At 38.1% G+C, this 16,888-nt stretch overlaps 1 protein-coding gene across 6 annotated transcripts in view; it reads right to left on the reverse strand.

Moving 5' to 3' along the window:
* LOC109002216 (exportin-4) overlaps positions 1 to 16,274 on the reverse strand; it is a 60,846-nt gene extending 44,572 nt beyond the window's left edge. For 2 of the 6 annotated variants that reach the window (XR_004802176.1, XM_035692882.1), the window contains exons 1-5: positions 16,047 to 16,274; positions 15,060 to 15,147; positions 2,934 to 3,042; positions 2,680 to 2,778; positions 2,143 to 2,185 (exon numbers count right to left, since the gene is read on the reverse strand). Coding sequence is in view for 4 of the 6 variants with exons in the window: in XM_035692882.1 (XP_035548775.1) it covers positions 2,143 to 2,185; positions 2,680 to 2,778; positions 2,934 to 3,042; positions 15,060 to 15,147; positions 16,047 to 16,127 (420 nt within the window). In the remaining 2 variants the exon portion in view is untranslated. The remainder of the gene's footprint in view (positions 1 to 2,142; positions 2,186 to 2,679; positions 2,779 to 2,933; positions 3,043 to 15,059; positions 15,148 to 16,046) is intronic. The other 4 variants (XM_035692881.1, XM_035692880.1, XR_004802175.1 and 1 more) reach the window with 3 other exon arrangements.
* Between the last annotated feature and the right edge of the window lie 614 nt (positions 16,275 to 16,888).

Raw genomic sequence — 16,888 nt, forward strand, 5'->3', positions numbered from 1 at the left:
TTTATCTTCCAAATCAAATTATGTCACGTGGATGGTGTGTGGTGAAAAAGCATTCAAATAGAATTATTATGAACTAAATGATTGAGGAATGCTTATATTTTATCTTATACTTATGTATGATGATTTTAAGAGAAATCCTATTAAGTATTTTTACTGCATGATGTATTATTTATTTAGTATTCGACTCATTTTTATTTAAAATGTTTTAGATGTCCCTATTTAGCTATTTAGTATTAGACTCATTTCTCATAGCTATTGAGGCTGGCCAGCCTCTTCTGGCTAGATCTTACAACTAAAAAGATAGGGAGTTGAAGAGGCTTGCTCTATTAATTATGATGTTCGGGAAGGTAGTGTAAGTAGGTGAGATTGTGGTTAGAAGCTGATGGTTTCGTGGAGAAGGTGAGAGTGTGGTGGTCCTCTTATGATTTTTCTGGCACACCCAATTTTGTGTTGGCTGGAAAGCTTAAAGCTTTGAAGAAAGATCTGAAATTTGGAATGATGAAGTTTTTGGGAAGATTGACGATAAGAGGAAGACTCTTTTTGAGGAACTATCACACTTTGATGAGAAGAAGATTGCTGGGATTCTCACAGATGTGGAGAAGGCAAGGAAGATTACAGTAATGACTGATCTAGAAAAACTTACTCTTTTGGAAGAGATTTCTTGGCGACAAAAATCAAGGGCCCTTTGGCTAAAGGAAAGAGATAAGTGCACCAGATTTTTTCATAGAATGGCCAACTCTCATAGAAGATTTAGGTGAGGTTTGGATAGTGAGATGAGATGAGATGAGATGGTTTTAGATGAAAGTTGAAAGTTGAATAAAATATTGTTAGAATATTATTTTTTAATATTATTATTATTGTTTTGGAATTTGAAAAAGTTGAATTGTTTATTATATTCTGTGTGAAAATTTGTAAAAATTGTAATAATGAGATGAGATGAGTTGGAATGATTCTTGAATCCAAACCGGGCCTTAATGCGATTGAGGTGCTGCACTCAGAAGGTAATATCCTTACAAACAAATCTGATATTGAGGAACACACTGCAGTTTTTTTATAACCTATTTATGGAGCAATTCCCTTGGAGGCCTAAGGTTGATGGATTGGTATTTGCATGATTGATCAATCACCTTTTCCTGAAAGGGATTGGTGTGTTTTGTGCAAAAGGGATGGAGAATCTTTTCCTTCACTGCGAAGTGACAAGATTCTTGTCGAACGAGGTTTTGAGTTGGACAGGATTACATTGGGTTATGCCCAGGGAAGTGGTGGATTTATTGGTAGGGTGGAAGGATGTGAAGGGCTGTAAGAAGGCGATGTGTGTTTGGAAAATGATTCCTCCTTGTCTTATGTGGTTCATTTGGCTCGAAAGAAATGGGAGATGCTTCGAAGATAGAGAACGTTCTTTGGGAGATCTTAGGGTTTTTTCTTGAGTACTTTGAGTTCTTGGGCTAAAGCTTTTGTAATGGCAGATAATTTTCTGCATCTGTTTTAGCTTTATGGTGGCAGTTTTCTTTTTTGTTTCTGGAAGTTGTAGGTATTTTCCTTTGTATACGTCCTATGTACTGGGGCTTATGCCTATTTCTTTGAATAAAATTTATTACTTATCAAAAAAAGACTTGAACTATTTTTAATAAGTGCTTCCGAAAACGATCTTATAGTTTTCAATATTTTTTTAATAAGTAAAAACAAATATTGAAAATTATAAGATCGTTTACAGAGGCACTTATTATAATTTTCAATATTTAATAAAGTTTGCTTTTGTTTTATTTTAAGAAGAAAAACTTTTTAAAGGTTAGAAGCATTTCGGTCCCTTGTGTCTTTTCCAAAGTTAGCAACATTCTTAACCCTAGAGGAATGGAACGTTACAAGAACAAAGGGAAAAAAATACTGATAAAAAAAAATTACGAAGGGACAAAACAAAGGGTTGAAGATGGTAAATGTTTCTAAAACACTTTTACCTATCAAAAACATTAGTTTGCTTTTCCCTTATTGTGAATAAAGCATGAGCTGCAGATATGCAGCAAGAAAAGATAGACATACAAAGGAAGAAAATGCATAGGTGTAGATAAGAATTATAGAACCAAGACTTATTAAAAAATGCAGATACACACGTTTAAATACAGATGTACATATGCACACCAATACCTGATTAAAAAATGCCTCCTTCTCCACAGCCGTAAAATCGAGCCTACACAAAAAGTACTACAAATTTTAAAACAGTGTACTAACCCCTAAATCTAAGCAATCGCAAGTTCAATGTTAATTCAAGTTTACTGAAACACAAAAATGCAACATGGGTTGAAATTATCAAATATATATAATCGAATAAACTGTACAAACCATTTCATCAGACCAAATACATAGTGCAATTTGACTCCAAAATTGCTAGTAATCCACTTGGAAGGGAGAAACATGACCCGATCACACTATTTCCATCAAAAACATGGAGCACACGCTCAGAGTGTTTCATAAAGGTTGGTCACTCATGTCACATATTTAACATAGAGACATGATCTACACTCATGTAATAGGTGAAAAGGATCTAAAAAAAGACAGTGCTGCTGCCAACAAGGGTTGCATAAATGTGCCTCCTAGATAAAAATAAAAATAAAAGAATAAATGCCATACCCTTCTTTTACACATTCTACCAGGAGTTTACATAAAAGATTTTGTACAACTTACCAGCCCCTTTTCATCAATTGAGCAGCCACAGAAGAAACCTTTGCCAGGACATAGCCCTCAGGTGAGCTAGCATGTTGCATAACAAAGCAAAGGCAAAAACTACAAGCAAAATGTTTTTTTTCAGTGGATGATCAATTAAAATGTTGTTTATGAACTTTTATAATAGGATAAGAAATCCATACATTAAGAGGAAGTCACATAGTGAAACAATTGAAGGCTACAAGGATGATAAAAGTAACAGCATATAAGACAACCTAATCAAGCTTCTCTTGTCATCAGCTATGAGGAAACCCCATTCCCTTATCGCTGCATCACGAATTGCTGCAGCAGCTTGAAACCTGGCATTTGGCACCTGAGAATTCTCTGGAAAGGCAAAACCACGATCAGCAGGAAATAAAAGTTGAGTCTGTGAACAGAGGTATCGCATGTTTATCAAATCACTGGTGAATTAGGGTACACCAAGAATTTTTTTTCTTTCCAATCAAATAATCCATAGTTAATAGGAAAACACTGAATCTAGTGAGAACGCGCACTGGAACATCCTGCTGTTTGAAGCCAGACATGGGATTAATGCCAACCACTTAGGTAATACCGCATTTTAGTTATTCTTTGTTGTTTTTTCCGTTGTGAGTGCATGTGAGTGAGGGGGAAGGGTAGGGAATAAGGGATAAATGAGCCTGAGGTAAGCCTTTTACAATTAGATTACAATTGTCTTTCCTCCTGTTGCTCTAATGGTAATCACAACTTCATCAAATATGTCATTACGAATCTATGATGTCAATTAAACACTTATTCCTTCCCTATAATACTCCAAATTTTCTCTCTGCAGATTTGTCAGAAAAGGCATTGTAAAGCATCTTCTTCTGTCATAAGCTTTCCACAATCGCTCAAAAAAAAACAAGAGACTGAACCATATCCAATCCCCGCAGCCTGAAGAACAAATGATTCCCAATAATCTCTATTCCATGAAGATAGGAGGAAATGGGAGAGATAGAATGCTGTGGAAACATACGGGGAGCAACAAGTTTTTTGTTAAATCATTTTATAAGGCATTGACAGATCAACAGCATATTTCGTTCCCGTGGAAGTGTATTTGGAGGGTTTTGGTGCCGTCTAAAGTTGCTTTTTTTACTTGGACTGCTGCTTTAGGAAAGATTTTGACGGTAGATAATTTAAGGAAACGTGGGATGATTGTAATGAAGTGGTGTTTCATATGTAAGAAAAATGGTGAATCGATTGACCATCTACTTCTACATTGTGAGGTGGCTAGGGAGTTACGGGTTGGCATTTTTAGTAGAGCTGGGTTGACTTGGGTTATGCCTAAGAGTATTGTGGAGCTTCTAGCAAGTTGGAATAGGCATCATAATAGCTCTCAACTGGCAGCAGCGTGGAGGATGATTCCTTTGTGCTTAATGTGGTGTTTATGGAAGGAAATGAGTGAGACGTGCTTCAACAACAAGGAGAGAGAGCTGTGGAGGAAATATGAAATTTTCTTTTTTTATTTTCTTTGGTTCAGTGGTTTTCTGCCATTGTAATAAAGGGAGGGAATGTTCATGAGTTTTTATTTTCTTTTTAGCTGTCTAGAATGTAATTAGGTGTATCTTTTGTATACTTCATGTGTACATGAGCTTCGTCTAGTTTCAGTTGATCAATAAAGTTTCTTACTTATCAAAATAATAATAATCTCTATTCCATAATGTATTCTTTGAAGAGCTCCATTCCAACTAACCAATTAAACCATTCAACGTCAAAGAACGACATAAGGGAAGGTAATGACAAAAATTCATATCATAGCCATAAAGATTTCAAATTTCAAGCAAAAATAATATCCACTTTCTGATATTGGAAGATGGAAAATAATCATAGAATGTATAATTGCAAAATAACAACATAATCATTCCATCACTGTTGATTATATTGTAAATAACGCATGTGTTTTCATATATAATCTTATTTCAACTTAGTTTTTTTTTTAAAATATAGTCATAGAAAACGAGACGAAACTAAGAAAGGGTTCCCATATAAGTGAAGCCACAAACAGTTCCACATCCATGGCAACACAATCTGTGGATCATATGAAACAAAAGCAGCAAAACCATGAGCACAAGCACGATGTTTGGTTGAACCACACCAAGAAGCCCCCTCAAAGCTAGTGAGAACAAAATTAAATATAATGCTTATACATAAGCATCAAGAAATTCCTTCTCTTGTAATAACAATACCGATTATTATCAAATTTTCATCAACATTGAGATACTTTCTTCTTGTGTACTTGGTTGCATCTTTTTGCACTTTTTAATAAAGAATCATTACTTATCCAAAAATGCATTGATGTGTTTTCTATAAATGGATAGAGTTTTGGTCCTTTCAAATGATCCAACAAAACTCTTCCAATTTTAACCAACCAAGTAACAAGTGTACACCCTATGTGCTTTCTCTCAGTACACCTCTCTCACTAATGATGGTTCCTGATGCTTAACGACGAGATTTCGAGTTTAAGATACTAATCATGGGATTCAGGAAACAGCTTCTCACCCGTAGGCAGCACATTTTCCAGATCTAATCCAAAAATGACTTCCAAGGTTATGCTTGGATCACTTTCCTATTATCATTGATTATGGAGGTATCCATGGAGGTAAAAGATACCTCAAATTTGAGAACATGTGAGTGAAATAGGAAGGCTTCATTGAGAGAGTTAGACAATGGTGGTCATCCTATCTCATACAAGATAATCCTAGTTATGTGTTGGCATGTAAGTTGAAGGCTTAAAGGAGGATCTGAAGAATTGGAATGAGCAGATATTTGGAAATGTGGAACACCGAAAAAAAATCCCTCTTCGACAAATTACAGGGCTTGGTAAGTGTGGAGGAGGTGAGGGGTGTCTTTCAAGAAAAGAAAAGGTTCACAAAAAGTTTGTAACCTCGGATATTGAAAGGATGGCTTTAATGGAAGAGACTTCCTAAATCATGGATCACGTCACCAATTATTATGAAAAACTACTCTCAAAACATCTCTTGGAGACCAAGAATGGAAGGTCTTGTTTTCAAGTCGCTTGACCCTCAAGAAGCAAGCTGGTTGGAGAGGCCATTCGAGGAGGTGGATATTTGTAAGGTGGTGAAAATTATGGCAAGTGACAAAGCTTCAGTCCGGATGGGTTCACTATGGCTTTCTTTCAGGCTTGCTGGGAAGTAGTTAAAAATGACATCATGAGCTTCTTTCACGAGTTTCATGAAAGAGGTAGTTTTAAAAAAAACCTTAATGCTTTTTTTTTTATATATAAGTAAGAAATTTCATTGATCGAACAAAACTAGGCAAAGCCCATGTACATAGGAAGTATACAAAAGAGACACCTAGTTACATTAGCTTAGTGAGTGGGATGTACAAAATCCTTTTGAAGGTATTGGCTAATAGATTGAGCATGATGTTGAAGAGGATTATCTCAAAGTCCCGAAATGCCTTTGTAAGAGGCAGACAAACTCTTGACTCAGTTCTTATTGCTAATGAATGTTTCGATAGTACAATCAAGTCATAATATGGAGAAGGCATATTGTGACACCTCATATGATAAGTGAGGATACGTAGTGTATGGGATCCCACATTACTTGAAAATGAGAAGTTCTTGCTCTTTAGAATGTTCCAATAAGGCTCCAATTGTATGACTGACTAGTCCTTTCGGAGTATAGGCCATGTGGTTTGGGCCTTCCATTAGGGTGTTACACATATGATCAAGTTATGGTTCGATATATGGAGTGGAGAGAGCCCTCTTTACACTGTTTTTCCGATCGTCTTCAACTTGGCTGGAAACCAGCAAGCTGCAATTTCAAAAGTGTTGTGTCGTGCATATGGGACTGTAATTTGGAATGTCAATTTTACTAGAAATGCTCAGGATTGGGAACTTGAAGAGCTGGCAGATTTTTATAGCTATTTGTATTCAATGCAGTTAGGAGGAAATGAGAGTGATCGTATGTTGTGGATTCACACGGGGAGAAAAACTTTTACTGTTAAATCTTTTTACAAGGTTTTGACAGTCCAACAGCCCACACTCTTTCCATGGAAGAGCATCTGGAAGGTTTTTGAGCCGTCTAAAGTCGCCTTTTTTACTTGGACAGCTGTGTTTGGAAAGATTTTAACGGTTGACAATCTAAAGAAGCGCGGTATGGTTGTTATGGAATTGTGCTACATGTGTAAAAGGAATGGGGAATCAATAGATCATTTGCTTTTACATTGTGAGGTGGTTGGGGAGTTATGGGCTAACATCCTTAGTAGAGTCAGGCTGAGTTGGGTAATGCCTAAGAGTGGTGAATCTACTAGCATGCTGGAAGAGGCGTCACAATAGCTCTCAACTGGCAGCAGTGTGACGGATGATACCTTTGTGCTTAATTTGGTGTTTATGGACAGAAAGGAATGATAGGTGTTTTAACAACAAGGAGAGTGCAATGGGGGAAATCTGGAATTCATTTGTATTATTTCTTTTACAGTAGTTTTCTGCTATTGTACTGAAGGGTGGGAATTTTCATGAGTTTTTATCTTCTTTCCAGCTCACTAGAATGTAATTAGGTGTCTCACTTTGTATACTTCCTGTGTACTTGGGCATTGCCTAGTTTCATTCTATTCAATAAAGATTCTTATCAAAAAAAAAAATGATAAAGTTAAATGGAACTTCTTGTTATACATGCTCGTGAGGTGTGGCCTTGGTTAGAAATGGTGCTCTTGGATTTAATTTCATATATCCACCGCACGCTTCTGCATTTTGGTAAATGGTCCTCCAATGGGTATCTTCGGAAGCTCAATGGAAACACATAAGAAGAGGATGGACAATATTCTCTAGATACATATGCTTTCCAATTGGGGATGGTTCCAGAATTAAATTTTGGCATGATTTGTGGTGTGGTGATCGAACTTTAAAGGAAGCCTACCTAAAGATCTACGGTATTGCACAGAGACAGTAGGCTTCAATTGCAAACCTTAATGATCTATCTAGTGGCTCCCCTCAATAGAATGTCATTTTCCTTAGAGCTGCACAAGATTGAAAAATTGACACATTTACAGATTTATTCAATCTCATGTATACTAGTAGAGTGAATGGGGGAGCTGACAATGTCCTTTGGCAACCATCCAAGAAGAGGAGATTCAGTGTTCGTTCATTCTACAAGTTCCTTATGACACAAAATACAAATCCACAACCATGGAATAACTTATGAAAGGCTAAGGCCTCGGTTGTTTTCACAACTCCTCTCAACTCATCTCATCTAATCAATACAACTTTTCCAAATTTCCACACAAAATAAAATAAACAATTCAATTTTTTCAAATCCCAAAACAAAAATAATTTTTTTTTTATAGGTAATCAAAGATATTGTATTCATAGAAATAGGCAAGGCCCAGGTACACAGGAAGCATATATGAAAAAACGCCTAGCTAAAGGTTACAATCCAAAACAAAAATAATATTAAAAATATATATTCTAACAATATTTTTTTTTTATAAGTAATAACTTTATTAATAACAATGTAATAGGCATAGCCCGAGTACACAGGAAGTATACACAAGAAACACCTAATACATTTTAGAACTTAGAAAAACGAAGACAAGAACGCGTTTACAGCCCCTCCCTTCAGTACAATAGCAGAGAACCAGCTAAGTAGAGTGCTTATAAAAAACTTCCAAAATGCATCTCTATTGCGTTCCCGATCATTAAAGCACTGCTCATTTCTCTCCCACCAAATACACCACATAATACACAAAGGCAACATTTTCCAAGCAGCTGCCACTTGGGAACAAGTATGCATTTGAAAGTTGGTTCAGCATTTTATTCAACTTTTAACTTTAATATCAACTCATCTGCGAAAACAAACGAGGCCTAAGGCCCCTTAAAAAGCTTATTTCTTTCTTTCTTAGATTTCTCTCCGTACTACCTTTAGTTTTTCTCTCCGTACTACCAAAACCACTAATGGAGAAAAATCCTAGTTTTTTCTTCTAGTGATTTTCTGGTGTATGTAGTGGTAGTTAGTGTTTGATTATAGTGAGTTATGGGTACTGTGAAGCAGATTCTCATTGAATCTAAAGTTTTCGAGATAGTAAGGGATGGGAGGTTTGTTTATTTGATTGAGAAAGGATGGAAGGTGGTGAAAGAGATTAGACTGGGGATAGGCATGGCATGGTGGTTCATCAAAGCGTTGGAGGATTGCTTGAAGACTGTGAGGAAGGACTTTTATTCTGCCCATAGGGAAGGAGATAGGGGCTATGTTGCACAGAGGCGTCACAACTCAAGAGGTTCCTTCATGGCATTGATGGAATATGGTGGAGGTGGGTATCGGAACTTCTTATTCATACCAGAAGATAGGGAGGGAAGGGGGTGGAGGAAGATGGGGGAGACTATGAGGGAGGTTGCATGGACAGGTGGTCCTGTGTTTCAGCCACCACAACAACCACCATTTCGGTCATATCGGGAGGCACTGCTATACAAGGACAGTACAAAGGGAGGCCATAGTTCTGACATCTTGACAAGCTCAAGAGGTGGAGCAGGTTTGCAAAGGAGGGCTGCCACTTATGAGGGGGTGCAGACTCGAGAGAAAGGTGATAGAGTGGCTGTCGGTTTGTTTGAGGAAAAAGAGTTGCGTGCACTACAGGAGATGAAATGTCAGATTGATTTGTTGCAACGGAATATCAATGGGTTGTTACAGTGTGCAGAGGAGAAAAGACGAATGGGCTTGGGACTGGTTGTGGGCTGTGGTCCAAGTAATGATAAGAGGAAAGTTGTTCCAGCAGAGGAGGAAGGTTGCATACGGGAAGAAGAATTGTGCTGGGATCAGTTTGGAAAGAAGACCGTCGTGGGCCATGAAGAAGACTGGAAGGGGAAGAAGATAGCTACTGGGCTGGGCCCAAGCAGAAGCCCACGTAAGGTCTGGAAGCCGAGAGGCCCGATTTCGGGCAGTGTATCGGGTGAACCAGTGGTACCCGATACGCTTGTTTCGGGCCCGAGTTATGAGTCGGGTCTGACACAGAAAGGGCCGACCACCTCCGGCGACTCAGGTGGTGGTCCGTCGGTGGTCTTACGGCCGCCAGAAGAGGAGGAGGGGAAATCGACGCAGAGGATCTACGTATTGTGGAAGTGGAAAGTTCGGGGGGTGCTCAGGGAGGGCTGTCGCTGAGTGGGTTGTCTCAGACTATTCCGGCGAGCCTTCTGGACCTGTCACACTTGGGTCAAGTACAACTAAGGTGGTGGGAGTCAGAGATGGTTCACGGTGAGCCTCTGGAGGGAGCCCGAGGAGATCCTTTTGCTGCCCTGGAGTGCGGGGGGGCAGTTTCGATCCACGGTGAGACTATGGTGTGTGGGGGTAAGTCAGATAAGGGGAAGTTAGAAGAAGGGCAGCAGTTGATGCTTTATGATCATTGTGTAAACTCTAAAGAGGGGGAGGAGTCAGTAGGAGAGGATCCTACCCCTATAAGTATGATCCCTCCTAGTGTGTCTTCTGATTGGGTGTTGAAAAAGGTAGAAGAATTGAAAAGTTGTATGGGAATCTCGTGTGAAGGCTATGAAGAGCAGTTCAAGGCATTGATTATAGCCATGGAGGCAGGACATCAAGGTGCAGGGTCAAAAAGGGAGAGGGAGTTGAAGAGGTTGACATGGTCCATTAATTACGATGGAAAGGAGGGAAGTGCAAGTCGTAGTAGAAACAAGGGGAGGGCTGGAACAGTTGATAAATGAAGCCAAAAATTCTGAGTTGGAATGTTAGGGGACTGAATGAAATTAATAAACGCCTTCGAATAAGAGCATTATTAAGGCATTGGAAGTTGGACATCATTTGCTTGCAGGAAACAAAGTTGAAGCTTATTAATAGAAGAATTATTCGGAGTATTTGGAGTTGTCAATTTGTAGATTGGGCATACTTACCTTCGAAAGGGGCCTCGGGTGGAGTGTTGGTGATGTGGGATAAGAGGGTGGTGGAGAGTATTGATGAGTTTGTGGGAGAATATTCGGTGGGGTGCTTGTATAAAAATATTGAGGATGGCTTCGTATGGGCGTTTGCCGGGGTATATGGCCCTAACTTAGACAGTGAGAGGAGGTTGCTTTGGGATGAGCTAGCTGGCTTATGCTCTTGGTGGGAGGCTCCTTGGTGTATTGGAGGGGATTTTAATGTGACAAGATTTACCAGTGAAAGATCAGGGGGGGGAAGACAAAATCAAGCTATGGTGGATTTCTCGGATTTCATTTTTGAGTTAGATTTGATGGATATACCTCTAATGGGAGGTGATTATACTTGGTCTAATTATCAAGCTTGGTCAAGACTAGACAGATTCCTCATTTCTCCCTCGTGGGAGCTACAATATCCAGACTTAAGCCAGAAAAGGCTCTCAAGGATATGTTCAGATCATTTCCCTGTTTTGTTAGATTGTGGTGGCATTCAAGGGGGTAGAAGGCCGTTCAAGTTTGAGAATATGTGGTTAAAAACGGAGGGGTTTGTGGACTTGATTAGACAATGGTGGAATTCATACGACTTTGAGGGTAATCCGAGCAATGTATTGGCTGGAAAGTTGAAAGCTTTGAAGAAGGATTTGAAGAAATGGAATGAACAGGTCTTTGGGGATGTAACTATACAGAAGAAGAGCTTATTTCAAGAATTACAAAGCTTGGAGGGTGTAGAAGATGTGAACAACCGAAAAGATCAAGTAGTTTCTGAACTTGAACATCTGACTCTAATGGAGGAGATCTCGTGGAGGCAAAAGTCAAGGGCATTGTGGCTTCGGGAGGGAGATAAATGCACAAAGTTTTTTCACCGAGTTGCTAATGCACATAGGAGGTTCAATTCCATTGAGTCCTTGAATACAGATGTTGGTACATCCTCAGATCAGGTTGTGATAAAGGAGTATGTGGCTGCCCATTTCGAACATTTATTGTCGGAATCTCAGACCTGGAGGCCAATTATAGATGGTCTAGCCTTTGAGGCCATTGATCAAAATAGTTCGGCCTGGTTGGAAAGACCTTTTGAAGAGGAAGAGGTACAACAAGTAATCAGGAAAATGAATAAAGATAAAGCTCCAGGTCCGGATGGTTTCAATATGGCTTTTTTCCAATCTTGTTGGGAAGTGGTGAGGGAGGATGTAATGTTGGTTTTTCAGGAATTCTTCACTTATGGCAAATTTGAGAAAAGCTTAAATGCTACTTTTATTGCTCTAGTTCCTAAAAAGGCTGGTGCAATAGAGGTACAAGATTATAGGCCGATTAGTCTTGTGGGTAGTGTCTATAAGATACTTTCAAAAGTCCTTGCTAATAGGATGAGTTCGGTCATGACGAAGATCATTTCTAAGTCACAAAATGCCTTTGTGAAAGGGAGACAAATTTTGGACCCGGTCCTTATAGCTAATGAATGTTTGGATAGCAGGATCAAGTCGGGAGTTCCAGGTATCATATGCAAATTAGATATGGAAAAGGCCTATGATCACGTTAATTGGGATTTTCTGATTTATATGTTGGGGAGATGTGGTTTTGGGGAAAGATGGACGAAATGGATAAGGTATTGTGTGTCAACGGCTCGCTTCTCAGTCTTGGTAAATGGGGACCCCGTGGGGTTCTTCAATAGTTCACGAGGACTACGTCAAGGTGATCCATTGTCACCCCTCTTGTTTGTTCTAGTTATGGAGGCGCTAAGTAGAATGGTGTCGGCTGCAGTAGAGGGAGGTTTTTTCTCTGGCTTCTCAGTAGGAGATATCCACGGGTCTACCATTATTTCTCACCTTTTATTTGCAGATGACACCTTGCTATTTTGTGAGGCAAATGTAGGGTATATTCAATCTTTGAAGGCCATCCTACTTTGTTTCGAAGCGGTATCCGGGTTGAAGATTAATCTTACTAAGACGGAGATGGTTGCGGTTGGTGATGTAAACAATATCAGAGGGTTGGCTGACATATTGGGTTGTGTGGTTTCTTCGTTGCCAATGAAGTACCTTGGACTTCCGTTAGGGGCTTCCTTCAAAGCTAAGACAATTTGGGAGGTGGTGCTGGAAAAATTTGAGCGGAGGCTGACCGGGTGGAAAAGATTGTATTTATCTAAAGGGGGGCGTATCACACTTATCAAAAGTACTTTATCCAACCTCCCCACATACTTCCTATCTTTATTTCCTCTACCTGTAAGTATTGCAACTAGAATGGAGAAAATTCAAAGGGACTTTTTATGGAGTGGAATAGGAGATGAATTTAAATTCCACTTGGTGGGGTGGGAAAAGGTATGTTCTCCTTTGAGGGATGGTGGCTTGGGGGTTAGGAATGTGAGAGATTTTAATAAGGCTTTGTTAGGTAAATGGTTGTGGCGTTATAACAATGAGAGGGGAGCCTTATGGAAAGGGGTGATTGACATGAAGTATGGTAGTGAACGAGGGGGTTGGGTTTCTAAAGAAGGTAGGGGGTCTTATGGAGTGGGGCTATGGAAGTATATACGGAAAGGTTGGTGCTCCTTTGCTAGTCATACTCGGTTGTGTTTGGGGAATGGGAGTAAGATTAGCTTTTGGAAGGATGTGTGGGTGGGAGATACGGCCTTGAAGGAGGCTTATCCCATAATTTTCAGTATTGCAAGGGAGAAGGAAGCTATGGTGGCTGATTTGCGGGTAATTAATCAAGGTTCACAAGAGTGGAATATTAGCCTTACTCGGGATGCTAATGATTGGGAAGTGACTTGTTTGGTGGAGTTTCTGAACTTGCTGTACAGCACTCCTATTGCGGCCACAGCTGAGGATTTGTTGGAATGGAGACCTTCTAGGAAAGGGAAGTTTTCGGTACGCTCTTTCTATGATTCTATTACTATGCAACAAAGGCATAATTTTCCATGGAAGATCATATGGAGGAGTAAAGCACCAACCAAGGCAGCATTCTTTGTTTGGACAGCAGCTCTAGGAAAGATTATGACCATAGATAATCTTAGACGTCGTGGCCTTATCATCACGAACTGGTGCTGTTTGTGCAGAAATAGTGGTGAAACGACAGACCATCTACTCTTACATTGTGATTTTACTCGAGATATATGGAGTTATTTCTTCAGCAAAATGGGAATAGCTTGGGTAATGCCGGGTAGGGTGGTGGAACTGTTAGCAAGCTGGAGAGGGATCACTGGAACACCACAGATCAAGGCTGTGTGGAAGATGACTCCCATTTGTATGTTTTGGTGTATTTGGTGTGAAAGAAACGAGAGGCTTTTTGAGGATAATGAGCGCTCCATGGAAGAGTTTAGGAATTTTTTTTGGAAGACTTTATTTTTGTGGGCCATTGCTCTTTTGGATGGCCTCAGCTTCCATGATTTCCTTGTAACTATTTCTAGTTCTTAAATAGGTGTATTCAAATGTATACTTCCAGTGTACCTGGGCTATGCCTACTTTCTTTATCAATGAAATAATTTATTACTTATCAAAAAAAAAAAGCTTCTTTCTTTATATGGACAACTTCATTAGGAAAAATCCTTACCTTAGATAATCTATGGAAACGCCAAATCATTATGTTGGATTGGTACTACATGTGCAAGAAATGTGGGGAGTCCATGTACCACTTATTATTGTACTGTCATGTGAGCTTATGGAATGATATATTTGCTAGAGTGGGGCTACATTGGGCAATGCCATGAAGGGTGGTTGATTTACTGGCAAGTTGGAGAGGATCCAAGGTAACTCTCAAATAGCAGCTAAGTGGAAGATGGTCCCGATCTATTTATGGTGGTGCATATAGATGGAGAGGAATGGACGGACTTTTGAGGATCGTGAGCTAACAATGGAAGAGCTCAGAATGATTTTTATCGATACCTTATTGCATTGGTCGATTTTAATGCCATGGTTTCCTTGTATCTTTAGACAATCATACATAGGTGTTGCTCTTGTATATGTCCCATGTACTTGGCTATGCATACTTTTCTTAATAATTAAGTTCTTACTTACTGTTCAAAAATAGGTAACAAGTGTGTAACTTACAAAATCTTCAATAACAATGATATGTTGCACACAATCAAAAACAAAAGAAAAAGATCTTTTAAGTTCAGATTACTTTTTAAAGGAATGGAAGCATGGAGGCCTTTCATTCAATTTAAAGGTTTTTTTCACTATGATAGGCTACATTAAGTGCAACAACGTTAGAACCCATTTGCAGATGCAGATGTTGTGGCTTATGTTCAACTCTACATGTCACATAGCGATAACTTAAAAGCATCAGAAGCAGAACCTTATATAACTGTGATTTATGGAGGAAAGAAATGTAGCATACATTAAATTTTTTTTTTATAAGTAATCAAGAAGTTTTATTCATAATAATAGGCAAAACCCAAGTACACAGGAAATATACATGAGAAATGCCTAACTATAATTTACAACTGAAAATACATTAAATATTTCAAACATTGACTTACCAAGAATAAATTGGCATGCCTGATATGGCTGTGGAGTCGATCGTAGAGACAATAGTGTTGCCTCAGCTGCTGCCGGATTGATATGCATCTGCATAAAAGGTAACAATACATATTAGAAAGTGAGTAGTCACACGTGATTGCATCACTATCAGTTCCCAAATGCATGCATAGTTCCTCGGAACATAATATCTTCATATACGTGTCATGTGTGCGCATCTAGAGAGGGTAAGTGTAGAAATCAAAATGAGAATTCCCAGAAGCAGTATAGCGGCTAAAGCACCTCCAACTTCCAATTCTATAATGTACATGCGAAGATAAAGTAATCGAATAAAGTGAAACATGCATCAAGGTTATAATCATTGTTTTAGACTGGGTTTGGATGCTGAGGTAATCAGATGATTCGAATTGATCTGTGAATAGTAGTGTTTTGTGAATTAGATGTATTTGAATGTAAATAGGTTAAGATATGTATTGGAAATTAATAAAGTAAGTTTAGATGGATTTAATTTTTTATAAAAAATTGAAAAAGTAATAGGTTCTTCAATAATTAGTTTGAGATTGGTTAAAGTGGTCTTGACATCCAAACATACATTTAGGGTTGGTTTAGATATACAAATTTATTTTATCTCATTTCATCTTATCATTACAACTTTCTTTAATTTCTATACAAAAATATAATAAACAATTCAACTTTTTTAAATTCAAAATAAAAATAATACTAAAAAATTATATTTAACAATATTTTATTCAACTTTCAACAAAATATCTCGTCTCATCTCTCTTTATCCAAACCCACCCTAATCAATCTCATCGAATGAACGGTGTTGAGGATGTGGCCGTGGGCTTCATACCCACCAGGTGAACGTCTAGACAAGATTTTTCCCTTCTTTTCTCATTCTTTAATTTTTTTTTCTCTTATTCACTTTCGTTTCGTTTTTCTGAGTAACCAAACCGCGAATACAAGGGTGAGAGAAAGATTGGGAGCACCTGAATAGAAGTGCAGGCGAGCTCGACGGAGTGCATGGTTGCCTGAAGCTGGGCCAAACCATTGGAGCCTGGCCCTTGCATCCTCAGCCGCGAGATTCCGTATACAGAGATAATCAAACGAGATAATTCGATTTTCAAGTCTTGATTTCTGCTTTTTGCTACTTCTTGAGAGGTGTTTCGCAGTTAGCAATCGCTACATTCGACGGAAACAAGTGTTTACTTTTTATTTTTAAGCCAAAACCCGGTGACAAGTGATTGGACGGCGCAACAGCCTACACTTTTTTTTTATTTTCTTAATTATTTATGTTATAATTGTTTTTAAAACAAATATTAAGCTCCGTTTAAATTAAAAAATATTTTATCTCATCTCATTTTATCTCATTATTATAATTTTTTAAAATTTTTATACAAAATATAATAAATAATTTAACTTTTTCAAATCTCAATTCAATTTTTTCAAATTTTAAAATAATAATAATATTAAAAAATAATATTCTAACAATATTTTTTTCAATTTTCATCTTTTATCTAAAATTAACACATTTCATCTCTCCAAACAGGCCCTAAAATCTAAATGCGCACAAATATTTTTTTAAAAATATAATCGATACACTTTATTGATACAATTGTCAGTGAAAGTATCATTTTTCCAAATGTTTATCAGCATTGAATTTGTTTGCAAGGACAAAATTAATAATTATACAATAATTTGTATAAACAATATATAATAATTTTCCTAGAAGAAAATAATTTAGACTAATTATTGATAGTTTGAGAGAGTGTGGACATGTAACATTCTCATATTATCATACACTACATTAATAGGAGTGCTACACCTCAAA

This window comes from Juglans regia, chromosome 8, assembly GCF_001411555.2.
Source record: "Juglans regia cultivar Chandler chromosome 8, Walnut 2.0, whole genome shotgun sequence".
Classification (NCBI taxonomy): domain Eukaryota; kingdom Viridiplantae; phylum Streptophyta; class Magnoliopsida; order Fagales; family Juglandaceae; genus Juglans; species Juglans regia.